General features: G+C 42.9%; 1 protein-coding gene across 1 annotated transcript in view; it reads left to right on the forward strand.

Annotated features, from left to right (window-relative positions):
• LOC118569447 (sodium/glucose cotransporter 1-like) overlaps positions 1-23,751 on the forward strand; it is a 53,683-nt gene that overhangs the window by 21,001 nt on the left and 8,931 nt on the right. The window contains exons 7-11 of the mRNA XM_036167194.1: positions 1,769-1,989; positions 10,625-10,760; positions 12,756-12,863; positions 16,308-16,458; positions 22,285-22,453. Coding sequence (XP_036023087.1) covers positions 1,769-1,989; positions 10,625-10,760; positions 12,756-12,863; positions 16,308-16,458; positions 22,285-22,453 — 785 coding nt within the window. The remainder of the gene's footprint in view (positions 1-1,768; positions 1,990-10,624; positions 10,761-12,755; positions 12,864-16,307; positions 16,459-22,284; positions 22,454-23,751) is intronic.

Here is a 23,751-nt window from a genome sequence, read left to right on the forward strand (position 1 = left end):
ACATCCAACAAGAATAAACATATCCTATTAATTGAATGTAAATGTTTGTCACAGCCCAAGAGCAATCCTGGAAACAAAATGCTCCTGAGGTAGAAGGCCCTCTGCCTTTCTTCCTGGAGCATCTCTCATGGTTCCCCAAGGCGTTGTTCACCATGAGTCATTCTTTTGACCGAGTTCTGACACTGCCCAGCTGTAACGCGTATGAGTCACAGCAATGACAAGAATGGCAAGATACCCCCAAAACTGCAATAGTGGCACTATTATCTTGAGGGGAACCAACAGAGACCTAGTTGGACTTAAGGCCCACCCAGTGGGAGGGGACTCACACCAGTACTGTAAACCTAGCCCACTACCTGTGTCTGGGGAGGCCATGGACCCTAGAGAAGAACCTTTTGCTGCCACTGCCTCAAAGCAGTATAATTTCTAACTATATTCTCAATACTTATCCTTCCACCCAGAGAGAAGGATAGCTCTTATCCTTCATCAAAGCTTCTTTTTGAGGCAGATGGAAGCCATCACAGAAAGCTACAACCAGTCAAAATACAGAGAGGTACAAAGCTGGCTTCGTAGGTGGGTGCCGGGACTCTGCACCCAGCTCCCCATGCATGCTCCAGAAGCACTCTTATCCACTGAGCTGTCTCCTTAGCCCTCGGTCTAAGGAATTTTAATGTACTTTATATTGTAAATTTCAAATTTTGAGTTCAAATTTATCTCTTTTTGTTTCTTCTCATACCTTGTTATAAATGTTTTTAAATTATCCAATGTTCATAAAGATATTCTCTTGTTATAGTTTTGTATTTATTTTTTGTTATTGGACACGAGTTTACTTTTTGTAAATGCCATAGTATGATATATCTTTCATTAATTTTATACTCTTTCATTGACTAATCTTATTTATAGATAGATCTTAATTCATATAAAAACTGAGTCTGTTTCAATGGAGCATGTTTTTACATGCCAAGATAAAATGAAACATAGTTAAAACACAGTAGATATTTTAGTAGATATAAAATGCTACTTTAATGTTAAGACTTTATACTGCCTAGGATACTGGGAAGAATATCATGAGTTCTGAAGGAAAGTTTAACTAGAGTGCATAACATTCTGTTGGCATCTAAGGAAAAAGAATATTAATCTACTTTTTAAAAAAAAATCAAGGTTCTTTAGATAATTTATGATAGAATTTTAGTTAAAAATTGGTATGAAATAAGTACTTTTAGCTTCTATGGATAAAAATTTTAGGAGCATATTACTTTCAGGTATGGCTGGATTGAGGGTTATGAATGGACCAGGTAGACAAGAGACCTCCAAGACATTGCACTTAGAGGAGCCCAGTGGAAGGGAATAAGTACTTCCAATATAGAATATATTCTGTGCAGTTCAGGAGGGGGCTCATGTATATTCCTCACTTCTGGTTGTTGATCAGGAGACAGGGAATGTCAGTAAGCCAGGGTCCCCCAGAAGACTGGAAAGGGGATCATTTGACTCCTTCTACATAAAGCACACACACTTTGGAGAGAGGGGTTCTGAAACCAGATAAAGGAGGTGGGGTTCCAGGCACCCAACTCAATGCCCACTGCGTTTCTTCTCCCTAGAAGAGCTAGCCTTTTCTTGCACACACGGGGTACTGATTGTGTATGACTGTGTTGCATTTATAGTGTGAGCCAGCAGGCCACACTGGGTCTTATTTCCAGTCTTCATTCTTTAGTTGTGTTGTTTACCCTTCGAGGAATTGATAAATATCGTGATGTTTGTTTGTTTTTAAAAGCTGTTCAGGAAGTAGGAGGATATCAGGGGCTAGTGAAGAAGTACTTCCAAGCCATCCCAAATGTGACCCATCAGGGGAACTGGACTGCCAAGCCACAGTGCTATATGCCTCGCCAAGATGCTTTCCACATCTTCCGAAGCAGTGTCTCTGGAGACATCCCCTGGCCTGCACTCATCTTGGGTGCCACTACTGTTTCTCTGTTTTATGGGTGTGCTGATCAGGTAATTAAATGCAAGGTCAATGACGTGATTGTCCTTTAATGTCCCTGTAGACACAGGCCACTATGGCTTGCCTGCTTGTCTCCTAATTTATATTTGTTGCCTCAATAATGTCAGAAATAGTTTTTTTCCAGTTGATATAAACAGTGAAATTTATCCTTATTTAAATGTTTATAATACTGTAGCCCTGGTAATACCTTTTTGAGCTATTCTCTAGCTTTTATGATTTGGAGACTGTCCAGATCATGACCAGTCTCTAGTATGAACATCTGTCTTAGTTAGGGTTTCTATTGCTGTGAAGAGACACACCATGACCACAGCAACTCTTTTTTTTTTTTTTAATATTTATTTATTTATTTATTATATATACAGTATTCTGTCTGCACATATCCCTGCAGGCCAGAAGAGGGCACCAGATCTCATTACAGATGGTTGTGAGCCATCATGTGGTTGCTGGGAATTGAACTCAGAACCTCTGGAAGAGCAGTCAGTGCTCTTAACCTCTGAGCCATCTCTCCAGTGTGCCCCCCCCCCCAGCAACTCTTATAAAGGTAAACATTTAATTGGGGTGGCTTCCAGTTCAGAGGTTCAGTTCATTACCATCATGGTGGGCCATGGCAGCATGCAGGCAGACATGGTGCTGGAGAGGTGGCTGAGAGTCTTACATGTTGCAGGCAACAGGAAGTGGTCTGTGACACTAGGTGGCATCTGTAGCATAGGAGACCTCAAAGCTGGCCCCCACAGTGACAGACTTCATCCAACAAGGCCACACCTCCTAATAGTGCCATTCTTTTGGGGGGCCATTTTCTTTCAAACCTCCACAGAGACTTTAGCTTTATATGAAATTTCCATGTATTTGAAAGATTGGGAGAATTTCTTTTTTATAGATTACTGATATCTTTCATGCACAATGTTTTTTTGAGAGTTTTATACATAAGTACTGTATCTGACATCATTTCCACCCCTCCCTGACTCCCCTTCCCACTCCTCCTATGGCCCCCACCTCCCCCTCTTTTCATGACCTTTCATTATTACTGTTACACACTTACACACATATACACATACGTAGATATAAATATAATTCCAATGTTGCTCACATGTGTGTGTATTTTGTGTTGACCACTTGGGATTAGATAGTTTATTAGGACTGAAGAATGATTCTCTCAAAAGCCATTGATTGCTTATAGCCCTTCATCTAGGGGCGGGGCCTCTTGAAATTCCCCCCATCTACAGTGGCATGTCATCTGGTGGCACCATTCTACAGGCTAATCTTAACTATATGGTTGAGGTTTTGTGGGTGCAGCTTTCTTGTCGTGTGTAGAAGAAACTATTTAAGCCAGGCGGTGGTGGTGCATGCCTTTAATCCCAGTACTCAGGAGGCAGAGGCAGGCGCGCATCTCTGTGAGTTCGAGGCCAGCCCAGTCTACAGAGTGAGTTCCAGGACAGCCAAGGCTACACAGAGAAACCCTGTCTTGAAAAACAAACAAAACAAAAAAGAAGGCACTATTTAAAAGCAGAAGATGTGCTAATCCTCTGGCTCTTACAATATTTCTACCCTGTCTTCTCCAGTGTTCCCTGAGCCTTGGGTGTAGGGATTGCATTGCAGATGGATCTGTTGGGGATGGACACCTGTGGTGGTTTGAAGAAGAATGCCCCCCCCCATAGGCTCGTATATTTGAATACTTGGTTACCAAGGAGTGGCACTACTTGAGAAGGCTTATTGGAGGAAGTATGTCCCTAGGGGTGGGCTTTGAGATTTCGAAAGCCCAAACCCGGTTCCGTGTCTTCCTGCTGCCTTTGGATCCACATGTAGAACTCTCAGCTCCTTCTCCAGCACCATGTCTGCCTGCATGCCACCATGCATGATAATGGAGTAAACCCCAGAAATGGTAAGCCAGCCCCAATTAAATGCTTTCTCTCATGAGAGTTGCCTTGTTGATGGTGTCTCTTCACAGCAATAGAACATGACTGAGACAGGATTTGTAATGGTCTCCATCTGCTGCAAAAAGAAGCTTCTTTGATTAGGGGTGGGAACTACATTTGTCTGTGGTTGTAAGAATGAGTAGCCTCTCCCAGGGATGCAGAGTAGCCAGCCTTGAAACCATACTACACCAACAATAAAAATAGACTCAGCAGGCTGTATGTACATATATCTGTGCATACACATAACATGTGTATTTAACAACAATAAAGAAAAAGGCTATCAACTTGAGAGACATGGGAGGGGCTAGAGGGAGGGTAGCTGGGGAGGGACTGGAGAGGGGAAACGAGGGGGAAGGTAATGTAATTCTTAGGAGGCACAGCTTAGAGGAAGCCTTAGAGGAACCAGAACTGTTAAACACACAGGCCTTTCTTTTACAAGAGAAGAAAATGGTTGATACTAGGTCACCTGGAAGGCTGGGATGGATGTTGTCTAACCACCTAGTGATCTTTCACTATTCTGTGGAGCCAGCCTTCCTGAATCCCCCAAATCCTGAACATTGTTTAGGCTCTTATCTTCAGTCCCTTAGTGAATAGAACCCATCCTTATGAGAAAGGTCCCATGCACTTTGCATCAGTAAAGTCTATTCCTATGCTTATTACAAATCCTCCCTCCCTACACCCTTACCCTGAGCACTGTTTATCAGTCAACAGAACTCATTTTGATGGGGGCCAGGGGTTGGTGGTTGAGACAGAGTTTCTCTATGTAGCCCTGGCTGTCCTGGAACTCACTCTGTAGACCAGGCTGGCTTTGAACTTGGAGATCCACCTACCTCTGCCTCCCGAGTGCTGGGATTAAAGGCATGTGCCACCACTGCCAGGCATAGAACTCATTCTTATTGTAAAGGTCACAGGTGCTTTGCTATAGAGATGTACTTTGCAAGCGAGTTTCAATCCCTGAAGCTTTGTTGTGATAATTGTCATGTAGATGGAGACTTTCCCCAAAGTTTCACTGTGCTTAAATATGTAAGGAAAAGAAACTGTGAGGTCAGTTGCTGGGAGTCTTTGACTCCCAGTGGTGTTGACCCGAGTTTCACTCTTCACCTTGCACGGATCGCTTCCTTGCCAACTTGCAAGGACCTTGGCATAATTCTATTTTAATTAAAAATACATAAAAGATATAAAAATATAAAAATGAATATGTATTTAGAATATAGTTAGAAATTAAAACTGGCTGGAGAGATGACTCAGAGGTTAAGAGCACTGTCTGCTCTTCCAGGGGTCCTGAGTTCAATTCCCGGCAACCACATGGTGGCTCACAACCATCTGTAGTGAGATCTGGTGCCCTCTTCTGGCCTGCAGGGACACATGCAGGCAGAACACTGTGTACATAACGAATGAACAAATCTTAAAGAAAACACTGACTTAAGAAAGTGGTAGGAGTAGATTCCTCTAGGGTCTGTGATCTCATCAGCCAGGAGTAGCTGGCTAGGTTTGCAGTACCAGGCACGGTTCCTTCCAACTGAGTGGGCCTTGGGGGCGGCTAGACAGCTGCTGCTTATCCTGAGATAGAAGTGCCGCTATTGCACCGTGGAGGACATCTTGCTATGCTGCTTATCGCTGTGATGTCTAGGCTCCAGAGCTTGGTGTGGTGACATTGTGGCCCCCAATATATTGTCACCTTAATAAACTATCTGGGGTCAGAGAACAGAACAGCCGCTAGACAGACACAGAGGCCAGAAAATGGTGGCGCACACACACCTTTAATCCTAGCATTCTGGAGGCAGAGAGAGATCCACCCGGCTCTCTGTGAGTTCAAAGCCACACTGGAAACAGCCAGGCATGGTGACACACGCCTTTAATGCCAGGAAGTGATGGCGGGAAAGCAGAAAGGTATATAAGGTGCGAAAACCAGAAAGTAGCGTCTGTTAAGCTTTTGGGCTTTTGAGCAGCAGTTCAGCTGAGATCCATTCGGATGAGGACACAGAGGCTTCCCGTTTGAGGAAACGAGATCAGCTGAGGAACTGGCGAGGTGAGGTTAGCTGTACTGGTTCTGTCTCTCTGATCTTTCAGCGTTCACCCCAATACCTGACTCCGGGTTTGTTTTTTATTAGTAAGACCTTTTAAGATTTGTGTTACAGCTTGGTAGGACTATTGATTGTTTTTTTTTTCCCTTGGCAGCTTGTATAACACCTTCTGGTCACATGCTTTTAGGGCAGTTCCAGGTCAATTCCTCTACGTCCTACGTCTGAAGTATGAGATGTCTTCAGCAATAGTATCTTACCTTCAGATTATGGGAGGAAACCAAGGATGATGGTATAGCATATATTGTTTCGGGAATCTCTTGGATTCTTGTGATGAAAAGCTTGAAGGGTGGTTTTTCATGCCTGGCACAGAAGATTTTATTAGATAGTTCTACTACTTTTCTGTTACCATAAAAACAAAACAAAAACACCATGGCCAAAATAAAAAGAAAAGAGCTTATTTTGGCATAGTTGCAGAGTAATAACAGTTCATCATGGCAGGAAAGAGGCTTGGCAACAAGAGGCAGGCATGGCAGGAGCTGATTGCTCACATCTTCAAACACAAGCAGAGAGAGCAAACTGACATCCGGCTTTCTTCAGCAAGGGCACACGTCCTAAACCTCCTCAAAGATGGCCACTAACCTGGGATCAAGTGTTCAAATATCTGAGCTGATGGGTGTGGGGGGGGAATTCTCATTCAAACCACTACCTACCAGGCCTCCATAAGCTCACGGCTGTTTTATAATTCAAAATGCATTCAGTCCAAGTTTAAAAGTCCCCAAGGTCTTTTCAACAGTTCCGAAGTCCAAAGTCTTTTTTGAGGCAATCTCTTCATTATAAACCTCTGTAAAATAAAAAAGCAAATTACATACTTCCAACATACAGAGCTGGAGTATACATTACCATTTCAAAAGAGAACATTGGGAGTGTAGTGAGGAAACTCTGGACCAAAAGACGATCAGGACCTAGCAGAGCAAACACCAAATCCTGTGACTTTCTGTGTCAAAGGGCTTAGATGTTTGTGCCTCACCAGCCTTGCAGCCTGCAAAGTACATCTGTCTTTGGGCTGGTTCAATCCCTGGATGGTCCAATCCCTGTATCTCTTTGGCAGATATTCCCTGGCTCTGGCACCTCTGATACTCTGGCATCTTGGGCTCTTCACTGAAACCCAGGATTCACTTTCATAGTGTCCTATAATGGCCTCTCAGGGCTGTACCATTAAGTTTCCTAGTGTTCTTTTCTCCCTCCAAACTGCACATTTTTGTATTTATTTCTGTCCAACTTGCTCTTTTTCATTTTAAACCTGCACATGCACTACTAATAACAGTCATGCTACAGGTCGAATGTTATGCTGTCTTGAAACTTCCTCCACCAAAGAAATGAGTCCATTGCTTTTCAATTTAGCCTCAGGTAAATCATTGGAATATGGGCAGAAGGCAGCCAGTTTCTCTAATAGCCTCTAGCACAGTGCTAAAGATTGCTCCTGTCCGAAACCTCTTGTTCCAGGCCTCCATAGTCCACATCGCTCTCTGCACTACAATCTTTCAGGCTCCTACTAGAATGGTCCTGTAAATTCTGTCTAGAGCTGGGGGTGGGAGCACATGCCTTTAATCTCAGCACTCAGGAGGCAGAGGCAGGAGCATCTCTTTCTTTGAGGCTAGCCCAATCTACAGAGGGACTTCTAGGACAGCCAGGGCTACTCAGAGAAACCCTGTCTTAATCAAAACAACAATAACAACAACAACAACAACAACAACAACAACAACAACAACTAAACTCTACTTACAGCATTCAACTGCTTTTCTAATCCAATGTTCTAAAGTCTTCCACATTCCTCCAAAGACTAACATGGCCAGGTTCTCCACAGTAACGGCTCGCTCTCTGTACCAACTTCTGTATTCATTACTCTTACATGGCTCTGATAATATGATCCAAAGCAACCTATATTGGCTCATGTTATCAGAGGGATAAGAATCCAACAGGATAGAGAGGAGGCATGGTGGCTTACTTATATGTTATGCATTTTGTTTTTTGAGACAGGGTTTCTCTATGTAGCCCTGGCTGATATGGAATGCACTCTATAGACCAGACTGGCCTTAAATTCAGAGATCTGCCTGCCTCTTCCTCCTGAGTACTGGGATGGAAGGTGTGTGCCACCACGCCCGGCTTTATTTTGAGATAATCATAAAATAATGTTTTTCCATGGCTTTTTCAAATATCCTAAGTGTTGTTGATCTCTCCTCCCTCCTTCTGCCTCTGTTTTTTTTCGTGTTGACTTTCTTTCATCCACATTATTGATTTTCACAATTTTTTGAGTTTTATTTTCTATGTTTTGACCTATCAAGCCAGCCAAAAGCCAACCAAAATTCCTGTATGAATGAGGGAGGAACTCATGAGTCCCTATTCCTAACTGAGGAGCTATCTGCAGTTGCTAGATTCTGAGAGAGGGAGAATTATTGTTTGTGGAGGTATGGCCACAGTAGGTTGCTCATGCTTGAGGGAGTGGCCTCACACTCATGTACATATAGGTGGCAATAGCAGGATTTAGTGAGTTATTATAAACAAACAAACAAACAAAAAAGATGACACAGACTTGGGAGGGAGATATGTTAGTGGGATCCATAGGAAGTTGAAGGGGGCCAATGTGGAATGGATATGATCATATTTTATTGCATACATGTGTGAAAGTCTCAAAGATTAAAAAAAAAAAGATCTTATCCAATAAAGCCAAGGGCCAGGGATGTACTTCAGCAATAGAATCTTCATTTAGCATTCAGGTCCTGAATTTGGTCCCAATCACTATAATCATCATCGTTTTTGTTATCACCACCACCACCATCATCATCATAACCACCATCATCATCACCACCACCACCACCCATCATCATCATCACCATCACCACCATCATCATCACCATCATTACCACCACCACCACCACCACCACCACCACCACCACCATCATCACCATCATCACCACCACCACCACCATCACCACCATCATCATCACCATAACCACCATCATCATCACCACCACCACCACCACCATCATCATCATAACCACCACCACCATCACCACCACCACCATCATCACCACCACCACCACCATCACCACCACCATCATCATCATAACCACCACCACTACCACCACCACCCATCATTAATACAAGATAAAACTGAAATAAGCTTGACACTACAGATTGTAGTTAATCTGTCTAAAGACATTGAATTATGCAGAAGAATATTTACTTTATGTTGTTTCCATGTTGAAAAATATAAGGCTACTCATTAAAAGCACAGGAGTAGAATCCATAACTGCCTAAATTATGAAGGAAATTATTTAAGAAAAAGCAAAATTGTGGTGCTGGGGTTGGAATCCAGGATCTTAAGTGATGTAGGTATAACTTAATGTTCTGAGTTATACCCCATGCTCTAATTGATTTTTTGTTTTGTTTTGTTTTTTGAGACAGGGTTTTTTCCTTGTAGCCCTGGCCGTCCTGGAACTCACTCTGTAGACCAGGTTGGTCTCAAACTCAGAGAGTCACTTGCCTCTGTCTCCTGAGTGCTGGGATTAAAGGCATGCACCACCACTGCCCAGAATTCTAATAAAAATTTTTAATTTTTATTAAAATTGAAAGGCAAACAGATTTCTGGGTTCGAGGCCAGCCTGGGCTACAGAGTGAGTTCCATGACAGCCAGGGCCACATAGAGAAACCCTGTCTCAAACCAAAACTGAACCAAAACAAAACAAAAATTTAATTAGAGAAAAGTGACAGAAAACTGTCAACAGTTTGGCTTCCCAGCATTTTAAAATGACTTTTCCCTCAGTTACAGTTGACAGAACACTGATGTGCTTAGGCCTCCCTGCGGAGGGGTTTAATGTGGTCACCCTCAGCATAGGGATCACATTTCTGGCCCTGCACTGTCACTCCATAGGAGACCAGCTGTTCTGTGCCCTGTTTTGTTTAGGATTCACCGTGACTGCTCGATCTGAAGATTCTCCCTTCTTCAGGAACTCTCAGCTCTCTTTCCTCTTGCATGCCATCCTCTTTCCTTCTGCAAATTCAAGACGATGCGCTGTCATTTCACTTGTGGTTTCATGTCAGTATTTCTTCTACACAATGTCAATTCCGGTACTTTCCATGGGGGACCAGCTGTTCTGTGGCCAGGAATGGCAGCCTGTGTCCCCTCCATATGCTCGCCATTGGCACCTCTCCACCCTGAGGCCAGAAGCAGCTGCCTGTAGATCCCTCAAGAGTCAGTTTCTGTCACATGGGACCGTATCACAATTCCATTCTTCCCCAATGATTAAACTAATGTACTTTGAAAATAAAGAAAATGTAAAGAAAGCAACAAACAACAAAAGTCTTATCTGCTAAATCGCATTATCACACTGATTCATTCTTGTGGATTTTTTTTTCTAGACTCAATATCACAGTATATACACTATTTTGTATCCAGTGCCTTTAAGTCACCACGGGCATATTTTACCACTATTTGAATATTCTCTAAGAGTGTAACATTCAGTACATTATTTGGATGCACGTTGGCCATTTTGGTAAACCCACCAGAATGTATTTCCTGCTGTTGCAACAGATACAAGTATCCTACCTGAGCAGAGGGAGCTGGGCCCTTATGTGCCACTAACTCCACCCACTACACCATTGACTCCACCCCCTTGTCTTTTCTCTGGCAGATTTCTGTCCAGAGGTTCCTGGCAGGAAAGAGCAAGCTTCATATGAAAGGTGGCTGCCTCTTGTGTGGATACCTGAAGCTACTGCCCATGTTCCTCGTGGTGATGCCAGGGATGATCAGCCGCATCCTGTTCCCAGGTAAATTCTTGATCCTGACATGCTCTTAGAGGTCTCCCATGGTATACTAGTTACTGAATTGCCTCAGGTGCCTCTTTAGAATGTATTTGAGTAGAGGCTCTTGTGATGGACAGCAGTACAGAAACCCCAAAGCGACAAGGAAATGAAGAATGGATCCAAGCACTTCCCCTAATGAGACAGACACGTTCTTACCCCTCCCTCCACCAGAGACCCAGACACAACTTTGGGACAGTCTTTAGGAGTTTGGATTGCTCTGTCACTTCACAGACCTTATGCTGTGTGCATCAGGTGCTGTAGTGGGATCTCTTTGATGTAGTATTTCTCACAGCTCTAGACGGAGCATTCCCAGCACTTGCTGAACTCATGAGACAATTTGGAAGAGGCTGATGTAGGTGTAAAGAAAGACTTGGAGGGGTTGGGGATTTAGCTCAGTGGTAGAGTGCTTGCCTAGCAAGCACAGGCCCTGGGTTCAATCCTCGGCTCCAAAAAAAAAAAGACTTGGAGAAAGGCCTCATTCTTTTTTTGTTTTGTTTTGTTTTGTTTTTGTTTTTTTGTTTTTGTTTTTGTTTTTTTTTGGTTTTTCAAGACAGGGTTTTTCTGTGTAGTTTTGGTGCCTGTCCTGGATCTCGCTCTGTAGACCAGGCTAGCCTCAAACTCAAAGAGATTCTCATGGTTCTGCCTCTTGAGTGCTGGGATTAAAGGCATGTGCTACCACTGCCCAGCTGGCCCTCCTTCTTTCTATTAAAAGCTATTAACTTCTCCTAATGAGTGACCAGAATTCCATAATGTATTTCACTCCCAGTATCAATTGAGTTTGGCTAGCTTGACCTGTCTCTCAGGCAATGTGAGTCTGCTTATTCATTAGGTAAGGGAACATTTACTAGCCTGGTAGGTATAGCTGCAAGAGTAATGTCCTGGTTAAGTTTTGTTGCTGTGATAAAACACCATAGCTAAAAGTAATTTTGGGGGTGGGGGGGATGGGGGGGTAAGGATTTATTGTGACTGTCTGTCACTAAGGGACATCAGGGCAGGGACTCAAGACAGGAATGTAGAGGCAGGATCTGAAGCAGAGGCCATGGAGGAAAGCTACTTACTGTTGCTCCTCATGGCTTGCTCAGCTTGCTTTCTCATATGACCTAGAACCCCCACCCCATTCCCAGGGGTGTCACCACTCACAGTAAGCTGGGTTCTCTCCCATCAATCATTAATTAAGAAAATGCCTCACAGATTTGCCTACGGGCCAATCTGACGGGGACATTTTCTTAATCGAGGTTCTCTCTTTCCAGATGGCCCTAGCTTGGGTTAAATACACAAAAAACTAGCAGCCCAGGTAGAATGAGTGACTTCTAGGACTGCATACTGCTAAATGCTTTTGACAAGGCCCAAGGAATGCAGAACAATTTTTAGTGCTAAGTAACATAAGCAGTGGCCATCTCTCACTCTATTCCACCCTCCAGTCCTGCCTCCAGACATGCTTCTCTCTTCCTGTGCCCATTCCCCCAGCTTTAATAGAGAGGAGTCTCAACATTTCTCCATTTGCTCTTCAGTAATCAAGCAGTGTTGTTAGAGCTCATAGATGTTTCTTTTTGATAAATTAGAAAATTGGCCCCTCTGCTCTCCAAGACTTGGAGTCCAATTTATTATGGTGAATCATGCCCATCTTGGGCGCAAAGGTAATAAGTTTCTGGGCGGTTCCAATGTTAGTACATGGTGGGTGGTTCACAGATTTCCTTAACACTTCATTGAGATCATTGAAAGCCTTGTAGAGGTCTCATGGCTTGGGTCAGTAGAAGGATCAAATCACTTGACTTCTAGGATCCTGAGTCCCAGCTCTTTGTTCCAACGTGTAGAAGGATCATGAACTGGATAAATCTCCACTGGACCAATCTGACATCTACCTTTATACCTGTGGTTCCTGATCTACTTCCCTTCCCCCAGCCCAGGTTTGAGAGCTCTGAACCACGATATTGATGTGACCATTCCTTCTCGCTGCAGATCAAGTGGCATGTGTCGTACCTTCAGAATGTCAGAAGTTCTGTGGCCAACGAACGGGTTGTAGTACCCTAGCTTATCCAGTGCTGGTGCTAAGAGTGATGCCTTCTGGTAAGAAGTGGGCCTTTCCACCAAGAGCTACATGACTCTCCTTGGCGAGACAGGTAGGAGTGAGAATACAGGAGTGGCCCTGACCAGCCAGCCCATCATTCTGCATGTAGAGGCAGTCTGCACATTGGGAGTGGTTAGCACTGGAGCGAACTTGCTTACTCAGGTAGGAGCATAGGCCCTTGCCTTCCTTCCAACACTGGAAGTGTACATCCTCATGGAGGCCCAATCTGCCCTTTTTTTTTTTCTTCAGAAAATCCATTCCTTGCAGTGTAAGGCATTGTTATAAGCCCCAGAGAACAAACACCAGCAAGAAGAGTGATGTCCTCAAATTGCTTATTATACAGTAGAATTAGTTAAAGAGCCAGGCAATTACCTAGCAGTCAGATAATGCTCATTATTAGGTGGACCATGAGCCTTTGTATTTATCTCCTTGTTTTGCAGATTCTGGTAAAATGATCAAATAAATATTTTTAAAGACAACAATATCTGTGTCAGCTCTTGAGAGCAACGTTTCCATAAACTTCAATACTGACCATGCTGCAGTCTAGGAAGGGAGCTGTCTGACTCTGACTCTGAGCCTGGGGAAGTGCCCTGTGCTGGTGCAGCCAGGGCTTTGACTGGGAGGAGTGCTTGAAGGAGAGCCAATTCTAGAATCCCAGTCTGTGTCTTCCAGCCTTGAAGGGCCTATTAAAGTCAGTTATGGTACTTTCGTGGGGGGTCTCCAGGTGAGGTCCTGGTTATCTTCAGATATCTTTAGATATTGTGCTATCTCCTGATAGCACAAAGAAATTTTCAAACAGAGCCATCCCTGAAACACTATCCTAATTAGTCTCATTCAATAAAAACCCAGAGTCAGATGTTAGGGTGGAAGCTGAAAGATCAGAGAAGCAAAGGAGCAGCCACAGCCACTTCTTACCTCTATGAATCCTCTGACCAAATGGGGCCAAGATCCTGTCTCCACCCACCTTATATTCCTGTCTCTACCTCCCTAGTGCTGGGATTAAAGGCATGCACCACCACCGTCTGGCTCTGTTTCTATTTTAGATTGGTTCAACCTAACGTAGTCCAGAGTGGCCTTCACTCTGATCTTTCTGCTTCCTTCCCCCAAGTGCTGGGATTAAAGGTGTGTGCTACCACTACCTGGCCTCTGTGATTAACTAGTGGCTAGCTCTGCCCTCTGATCTCCAGGCAAGCTTTGTTTGTCAGAACAGAAACAAAATATCACACATTTCTCCCTTTTTGTCAAAACAAAAAGCAAAGGTTTTAACTAAAATAGAAAAACTGTTATACATTAAGTACAATAACTATATACAAATATATAAGGCAATAATTATATTAACAATGTATAATCCATTAGCATTTGGCAAATTCAGAGAAAACACTCCATTGTCTATCCTATCTTGGTGAGTTCAAAGTGTTGTAACTAATTCACTTTCTATCCTAACTTGTATTATCACATTTCTAAACCCCCTTTTCTTTTTACCATGAGATCCCTGAATCTAATCTCCTTTGTTCAGCTTTTTCCTTGACCATTACCAATACCAACTTGTACCCAACTCTTCTTATATGATAATAAATATCCATAACCCATCTTTTGGAAATGTGGGTGTAGTTCTCTAGACTAGTTCCTGCTGTTTGGGGACACTGGTAATCTTTGTGAGACCCTGGGAAAATTCAGGATTATGGTCAAGTCCTGACTGGAGAATTCTGCGAGGCTGATCACCTCAGCAGCCTTGAAGCTGTTCTGGATGTAGAACTCAGAGGAAACTGCAATAGAGGTGTTCTGAAACGTTGGATCACCTGGGCCATCTGCTCCCATTGGAGATTTTTCAGGGGGTCTTCCTTAATCAAACTTGACTTTTCTTAACCCAGAATGAGTCCAGAGCCTCTCATTTCCTGTGGAAATAAAAGCAGAACCTCTTTCCCAAAGCAATATATCTTTTGACTTAAAATTTCAAGATATTTTAAAAATACATAGGTTGGTTTAATTTAGTAGAATGTCTCTCATCAGTTATTTTCCCATTAACAGTCAAAAATCCAAAGACAACACAATAAAATAGAGTCCAGACTCTCTGTGTATTTTCCATCTTTACTTGGCTTATCATATTTTTATTCTATTCCCCTTTTAAGGACTTCACTATTATTTTTAATCACTTTTAAAAATCTATGACTGTTTCTACCCTTTCTCTTCTCTCTCTCCCAAGTCTATGCACATTTTCCAAACAAACTGTAAACCATTTAGAGATTGTTTTCTGTCTTTATTGCATATCTCTATCTTTTTCTGACCACATGAGCCTTGAAACTGCTAAGTGGTGAGGATAGGACCTCTACCTCTGCCCTGCCTGGTTCTCTAAGAGCTTCTGGGTCCATGCTGCCATTAGTAGCCCACTACTCACTGCTCACAAACCCCATCAAGTATTTGGTAGCAGGTCCCCTTAAAAGAGCCATGCAGTTTTTGTTGATAGCTCTAAGTCAGGAATTTTTCTCTTAAAGGAGCCATGCCTCTGCTTGCCACTAGCAAACAGAGCCTACCCAAGAAAAAGCAGTTATCAAGAAGCCGAGTTTTGACTCTGTTTTTGTGTGTTTAAAATCCTTTTTAAAGCCTTTTCAGGCTTTACATGGAAATTCTTGCTGAACATTTGGGTGCCATATGAAGCCCAATCCTAATTAGTCTTATTCAATAAAAACCTGGAGTCAGATGAAAGCTGAAAGATCAGAGAAGCAAAGGAGCTGCCACATTCACTTCCTACCTCTACGAATCCTCTGACCAAATGGGGCCAAGATCCTGTCTCCACCCACCTTATATTCCTGTCTCCACCCACCTTATAGTCCAGTCTCCACCTTCCTAGTGCTGGGATTAAAGGTGTGTGCTACCACTGCCTGACCTCTAAGGTTAACTATTGGCTAGCTCCACCCTCTGATCTCCAGGCAAGCTCTATTTGTCAGAACACAAACAAAATATCACACAACATATCCCCCTCACCAGGCAGCCTCCCAGGTAGTGGTACCAAGTTGTTACATTTCTATAGTGTTGGGCGAATGCTTTCTCTTTGGGCATTGTGTGAACTCACCTGCTTACTCTGTCTGCTCCTTAATAGCCTCATGGTAGGTACCATATGCCCACTTCACCGATGAAGAGTCCAATATTTTATATAGCAAGAACTTCTCCAAGCTGGGGGATAAGCAATGGCATCCATCACACGGGGCTGTAGTAAGGATGATAAAGCCTGACACAGACCCCCCCCCAAGAAAGAATGGCTCCCACTGTTCTGTAACTCAGCAGGAACCATGGATAGATGTAGCACAACGTCTTAGAGGGAATTCCACTCTGGGTAAAAGCTGCATCTTTTAAAGTTGGGTTGGAAGTGTTCCTTAGGAGGTCAAGGCCTTCTCTGGCCTGGTCAGAGAGCTGGCAGTCCAGGAAGTATTTTCTCTTTCTTCTAGGCCTAAAAGGCTTTATGATGTCCACAGTCTGTGCCTCCATCATGTCCTCCCTGACGTCCATCTTCAACAGTTCCAGTGCCCTGTTCACCCTGAACATTTACACCAGGATTCGGCCCACAGCCACTGAAAAGGAGATCATGGTAGCTGGAAGGTGAAGTGTTCTGGTCACATTAGTCAGTAATGTCAACGATTGCCTGAAAAATAGGCTGAATTATTTGACGTAGAAATATCCCTCCCCCCTTTTTTTTTGTCTTCATGGCTGGAGGGTTACTTTTACATGAAGTTTTGCAATGATAATGTAATGCTTTATCACACAGAATACTGTTTCCACATGGTAAAAAGAAAACAATTCTCATAATGATAATAAAAATGAGCATAGTTTGATGTACCTCTCCTAAATATTCCATCAAGGGATATTTATATAAGCTGACCCATTATCTCACTTGATCCTCATGAAAACTGTTAAAGGGAACTTGTAGTAGCAGGAATCTTAAAAGGTTCTTATTAATAAAATCAAACCTGAGGCCAGTTATTGGGGTGAATGCTGGAAGATCAGAGAAGCAGAACAAGCCACAGCTTCCTTACCTCACCAGTTCCTCAGCTGGTCCTGTTTCCTCAGACTGGAAGCCTCTGAGTCCTCATCCAGAATGAATCCCAGCTGAACTGCTGCTCAAAGCTTAAAAGCTTAACCAGCCAAATGCTGAACCAGTCAGAATGCTGCTAGTTTCTGGTCTTCACGCCTTATATATCTTTCTCTTTCTGCCAGTCACTCCCTGGGATTAAAGGCGTATGTCTCCATGCTGGCTGTATCCTTGAACACATGGGTTTCTGCCTCTAGAAAGCTAGGATTAAAGGCGTGTGCTACCACTGCCTATCCTCTATGTTAAATATTGTAGTTGTTCTGTCTCTGACCCCAGATAAGTTTATTAGGGTCACACAATATTTTGGGGAACACAATAACACCACAGAAACTTTCACTTTTCTTTCTTTTTAATTGAAAAAAGTTTTTCATTCAATATATATATTCTGATCACACTTTTATCCTCCTCCAACTCCTTCCAGATTCCCTCCATCTCTCTACCCACCAACTCTGTGGCCTTTCTTTCTCTTTTTTAAAAAACAAGCAGACAAAAAAAACCAACCCAACCAAACCAAACCAAAAAACAAGAAACACGCGCGCGCGTGCGCACACACACACACACACACACACACACACACAAACAAACACCCCACAGAAACTAAAAAAGGAAACAAAAATATACAAGCAAAAGAAAAATAAGACAGGCGGGTCGGCAGTGGCACAGGCCTTTAATCCCAGCACTCGGAAAGCAGAGCCAGGTGGATCTCTGTGAGTTTGAGGCCAGCCTAGTCTACAAAGTGAGTTCTAGGAAAGGCACCAAAATTACACAGAGAAACCCTGTCTTGACCCCCCCCCCCCAAAAAAAAAAAAGACAAAAAATGCTCAAACAAAGAAAATGAAACAAAAAGTCTAAAAAATACCACTGAGTTCCTGTGGTGTTGGCCATCTGCTGCTGGGTCCAGGGCTGACTCTAAATATAGTTAATCTACCCAGTGAGACTCAAATGGAGAAAACTCGTTTTCCTTTGCAAGCAGGTGTCAAATGCAGACAGCTTTTTGGTTAGGCATGGAAACCAATGTCTACTTCCCCCTCTCAATGCTGGAACCCCATCTGGATTGAGCTTGTGTAGACTTTGTGCACATGGCCACAGTCTCTCTTCCGCCTCTTCCACATAGACCCCTGAACCCTGAGGGGAGGGATTGATGAAGGCATGCCATTCGGGACCGAGTGCTCCAAAATCTCCCACTCTCTCTATATTGTCCAGCTGTGGGTCTTGGTGAGTTAAAGCCCATTTCTCACCTTCAGTTCTATCAGATTCAGGGTGTCTGGTCTCACATTTGGGTCCTCGATGCATTTGGAGTTGAGTTTTGTACAGTGTGAGAAGTATGGATCTATTTGTATTCTTCTGCATGTAGCATCTAGTCTGAGGAGAAGCATTTGTTGGAGATTGCTGTCTTTCCTACACTGTGTATTTCTGGCTTCTTTGTAAAAAATCAGGTGTTTTTGCATGTGTGTGTTTGCTCACACACAAGTGAGGCTGATACTGTTAGTCTTCAGTCTCTCTTACTGTGTCTATTGAAGCAGGAGCTCGCATGGAAGGAACACAGAGCTCACCCTTCTGGCTAGTCTGGTTAGTCAGTTCGATCCAGGAATTCCCCGTTCCCCTCCCCCACACACTGAGATTACAGATGGATTGCTTTGCCTATGACTTTTTTTTTGTGGGTTCTGGGAATCTCGACTGGAGCCTCCACATTCCTGTGGCAGGTGCTCTACTCATGGAATCCTCTTCCCAGCCCAAGATTTCAGTTTCATATTGCTAAATAACATGTGAGAACCTGAGGAGGGGCTAAATGAAACGTAAGTGTCCTAAGGTTCTAGACAGAGATACTAGAGATATGATAAAGGTAAAACTTGGGCCAGAGTATACCAATAATGCATTTAGTTCTCAACTAGGCAATAAGAGAGGAGTTCAAGAATGTTTAGCAAGTTAATAGAAAGAAAATAGAGACTAATAAAATATGTGAGTAGTTAAAATTAAACCCCAAAAAGGATGAGAAGAAAACAGCAGGTGGGCTAAGTTAAAAAATTAATGGGGTGGCACATATCAAACCAAATTTATAAAAGTTATCTTATGAATTGTTCATAGACTAAATATTTGAGTTAAATAGCTAGGATTTTATGATTATAAACATTTATTTAAACCATTTGCATGTTCCTTGAAGTGATTTCCTTTTCAATATAAGACAAATGGGGGCTGGGGATTTAGCTCAGTGGTAGAGTGCTTGCCTAGCAAGCACAAGGCCCTGGGTTCGATCCTCAGCTCAAAAAACACAAAAAACAAAAAACAAACAAACAACAACAACAACAAAAAACAAACAAACCAAACCAAAAAAAACAAAAACAAAAACAAAAACAAAAAATAAAAACAAAGACAAATGGTTTGGTAATTAAAAACCTCTCAGCACTTACTTGAGATGTTATTTTAAACAGACTCCTCCTGGGTTGGTGGAATGGCAGCCCTGGACTCTTTGTAAGCCACATCCTCAGGAAACCAAGAACAAGGTTCATAATACTAAGTGCTGCAACTTGGCCAGCAGGATTCCTTTGGACTGTGGGGAAGAAATGTTGAGTCAGGACCACATATACTCAGGTTCCAAGCAGCACACCTGCTCAGAGTTGTGACTCATCTATGACCTGACCCATGAGTCTACTTATGGGACCAGCATCTGTGTGTGACAGGCGTTTCTGAGAGCTTAAGGAGGGATGCCAAGAGATGTGAGACTGTGCCCCAAATAATGGTGGCCCAGAGGAAAGTGACACCTCAATTGTACAATGATCTAGGCCTTCTTAAACACTGTAAACATTTCTATTGAAAGAATATGTGATTGAACGTTGTGACTTAGTTCCATATGCACAAGGATTGACATAAAAATGTAAGAAACATGCAAAAGCAAGGCAATATGATTCCTCCCAAAAAATCATTAAGCCTCTGGTGAGCATGAATTAGATGAAATTCCAAATAAAGGATTCAAAAGAATGATTATATTCAAAGAACTCGAAGAGGACACACATTCTTGAATGAACTTCAGGAAAACACAAATAGCTGAATGAAGTCAGGAAGTCAGTCCTCCCCATGTTGTATTATAGTTAAAACACTAACTATAGGACAAAGACAGTATATTGAAAGTTGTAAGACAGAAACACCAAGTCACATACAAAGGCAGACACATCAGAACAACAGCACACTTATCAACAGAATCTTTAAAAACAAGGAGGGCTTGGAATGAGGTATTTCAAGTCCTGAAAGACAAAACTACCAACCTAGACCACTATACCCACCAAAACTACCTGCTATAATTGAAGGAGAAAGAAAAACCTCCCCGTGATAAAAACGGGTTACAGGAACTTATGACAATTAATCCAGCTCTACATAAGATATTTGAAGAAATCCTTTGGACTGAAGAGAAAGAAAAACACATCTACGAGGCTATAAGGAAGAATAAAGCATATTAGAACATCAGGTAAGCACATGAGAATTAAGGAAATATGATACACTGTAGCTCAGTAAAGGGTACTTAACATTTCAACAATAACTCTAAACGTTAATGGTACTGATTCTGTAATAGAGAGATACAGACTGGCAGATTGGTGTGTGTGTGTGTGTGTGTGTGTGTGTGTGTATGTGTGTGTGTGTATGTGTGTGTGTGTTTGTGTGTGTGTATATGTGTGTGTGTGTGTTCAAACATCACAGCCAGCAGAGTGTCAGTCTGTGGGAAGCAAGAAGGAAGTCTGGTTCAACATAGCTCAGTAGCCAGTGTTGGTTCAAACTTCTTTAGTCTAACACTAGGCAGTATGTTTTAGACATATTTAAGTACAGCACAATTTTGAGGAAAAAATTCCTGGTGACAACTCAATTATGTATGCACAATAAAGCTCAAAGCATGACTGCATCAAAACTTTTTGCAAAGTCCATGTGACCTCTTCCATAAAGATGGGTGTCTTAGGTTTTCTATTGCTATGACGAAACACCATGACCAAAAGACAAGTTGGGGAGGAAAGGGTTATCTGGCTTACACTTCCCTATCACAGTTCATCACTGAAGGAAGTCAGGACAGGGACTCAAGGAGGACAGGATCCTGGAGGCAGGAGCTGATGCAGAGGCCATGGAGAGGTGCTGCTTACTGGCTTGCTCAGTATACTTTCTTATAGAACCCAGGACCACCAGCCCAGGGAAGGCACCACCCACCATGGGCTGTCCCTGCACCCCCATTCATCACTAATTGAGAAAATGCCTTACAACTGGATCTCATGGAGGCATTTCCTCAACTGAGGCTTCTTCCTCTCTGATGATTCTAGTTTGTGTCAAGTTGAGACACAAAGACAGCCAGCACAATGTGTTCAATAGATTGACTACCTGTGACATCTTAAGGGTCTGGGGAGGATCTGGTGTGGTCTTGGTTATACAGATAGTGCAAAAGTTACCAGGCTATTAACCACCTCCACTTCCATGTGCAGATATGTGATATCTCCCATATTGATGTGTTCTATTGACCGAGAAACGATGTTCAGGAAGAGAGTCTAGAGAGGATGTCTGAGATAAACAGAAGGGTCTGGGGGAGCCAAGTGTGGTCTGGCCCTACAGACAGCACAGAGGTCACCAGGTTGTTAACCACACCCATTCCCAGCCTTCTGGGCAGAAGACAGGCTACACATCTCTTCCTTTGAAGAGGCAACCCTGTGTGCTTAACATTCCTGGGTTCCCGAGTGTGGGAACAAGGACCTAGTGCCCTCAACAGATTGAGTTAAAAATCTCAATGGGACCTATCTCTTTATTGCCTAAAAAATGTACTTTACCACCAAAATAGATACCAGGTTATGTGAAAGGCTGGGAAAAGGCATTCCAAGCAATTGGAACTAGAAAATAAGAAGGTCTTAGTATTCAAACAAAATAGACTTGAAACCAAAACTAATCCAAAGGGATGAAGAGGATCATTTCATCAAGAGATGAAGGCTGCTGAGCTCAACTTCCTAAAACAAACACCACTAGATGTAAAGAAACAGACTAGTCCTAACTTAAAAGTGTGGGTGACTTCAATAGTCCAGTCTCTCCACAGACAGTTCATTCTAACAAAAAATAAACTGAGAACATCTGATTTAAATGACATCCTAGATCAAATAGGTCTACTAGACATTTATAGTACATTTCTTCCAAACACTGAAGAATATAAATTCTCAGCAGGTCATGAAACTTTCCCTAAAATAGACCGTAATTATAACAGTAGTAGTAATAATAATAAACATAAGCAACTAAGGAAAAGCTACTGGTTAGGATTTGTAGGTTTTTTTGCAGGAGAAAAAAATCTTCAAATTATCACTGAGTGTTGGTTTCATTCACAGGTTTTTTGTTATAATCTTACTTGCTGTCACCATTGTCTGGATCCCCACTATGGAAATAGCATCCAGTGAGACACTTTTTGAGTACATGCTGATTTTTAAGAGCTGCCTGACACCGAGTGTGACTGCCGTCTTTCTGCTGGCTGTATTTTGCAAGAGAGTCAATGAGCAGGTGGGTACTCATGTGGAATGATGTGAGGGGCTGTCTTCACACTGTGGATGTCTTTATAAGGACTGCTTTAGGGAGGTCTCTTAGGTATCAAGAGTTCACTTGAGGACATCATTTGGTTAAAGGGAGCTCCCCACCCCAGGGTTTCTCTGTGTAGCTTTGCGCCTTTCCTGGAACTCATTCTGTAGCCCAGGCTGTCCTGGAACTCATAGAGATCTACCTGCCTCTACCTCCCAAGTGCTGGGATTAAAGGCATGGGCCACCACTGCCTGGAAGGGAGGGCTTTTAATATAGATATGAGAGAGAACAGAGAGAGAGAGAGAGAGAGAGAGAGAGAGAGAGAGAGAGAGAGAGAGAGAAGAGAGAAGAGAGAAGAAGAAGAAGAAGAAGAAGAAGAAGAAGAAGAAGAAGAAGAAGAAGAAGAAGAGAAACATTGTAAGAATAGCAGGGTTATAAAGAGAATGAGTAGCTGGGAGAAGGAAACCCAGGAACTGGGGGGAGTTTAGGGTAAGAAAGGAGGTGAGAAGGGTTAACATGCTAGCCTGGACTCTGAAAGTGTAACCGGTACTTGTGATACCGAGGGAGTCTGGAGACCAGTGTGAGCTTTGACATGTAATAGCCATATGCTCTTTCAGCCAACCATAAGGGAGATGACTCCTTTTGATAGCATCCTTTTGGGAGAGAGGAATCAGCTTTACAAGTTCCTGAGTAAATTTAAAAAAAAAAAAAAAAAAGGAAATACCAAATAAAGGACATGACTGCTCCTAGATATGGTGGAGGAGAAAGTTTATGGTAGATAAAAGGGGGAGCACGGACAGAGTGAGAGACAGCTTGGAGAGACCAGAGTGGGCATGATCAGCTTGAGCTGGGCCATGTGAGGATGTGAGGAGAGGGAGAAAGGGAAGGGAGAGAGGGGAACCAGGTGCTGCAGCCAGCAGGACCAAAGAAGAGGGGTAACCAACACGGCTGGATTAGATAGGGAAGGGCAGCCCAGCCCCCTGGACTGCAGAGTTCAGGATAGGGAGCAGGGTATGCTAGTCATACCCTGTAACAGGTAGGGACTGAGGGATGCTGGAAGAACCTGACTGCCTGGTCTGATCTGATATGTTAGATAGACACCTCAGCCATTTGTCCTGGGTTTGAGACTTCACACTGAGGCATGCTGGCTTTTATCTAGCCGCCAGAAATCCTCCTACAGTCTAGGTTGAGCCCATTTCTGGAAATTTAGACTACCTTTTGAGGTGTGGGGAATTGGACCTGACACTTTGAAGGCACAATTAGCCAAGTTCTCATGTTTTTTA

This window comes from Onychomys torridus, chromosome 18, assembly GCF_903995425.1.
Source record: "Onychomys torridus chromosome 18, mOncTor1.1, whole genome shotgun sequence".
Taxonomy (NCBI): domain Eukaryota; kingdom Metazoa; phylum Chordata; class Mammalia; order Rodentia; family Cricetidae; genus Onychomys; species Onychomys torridus.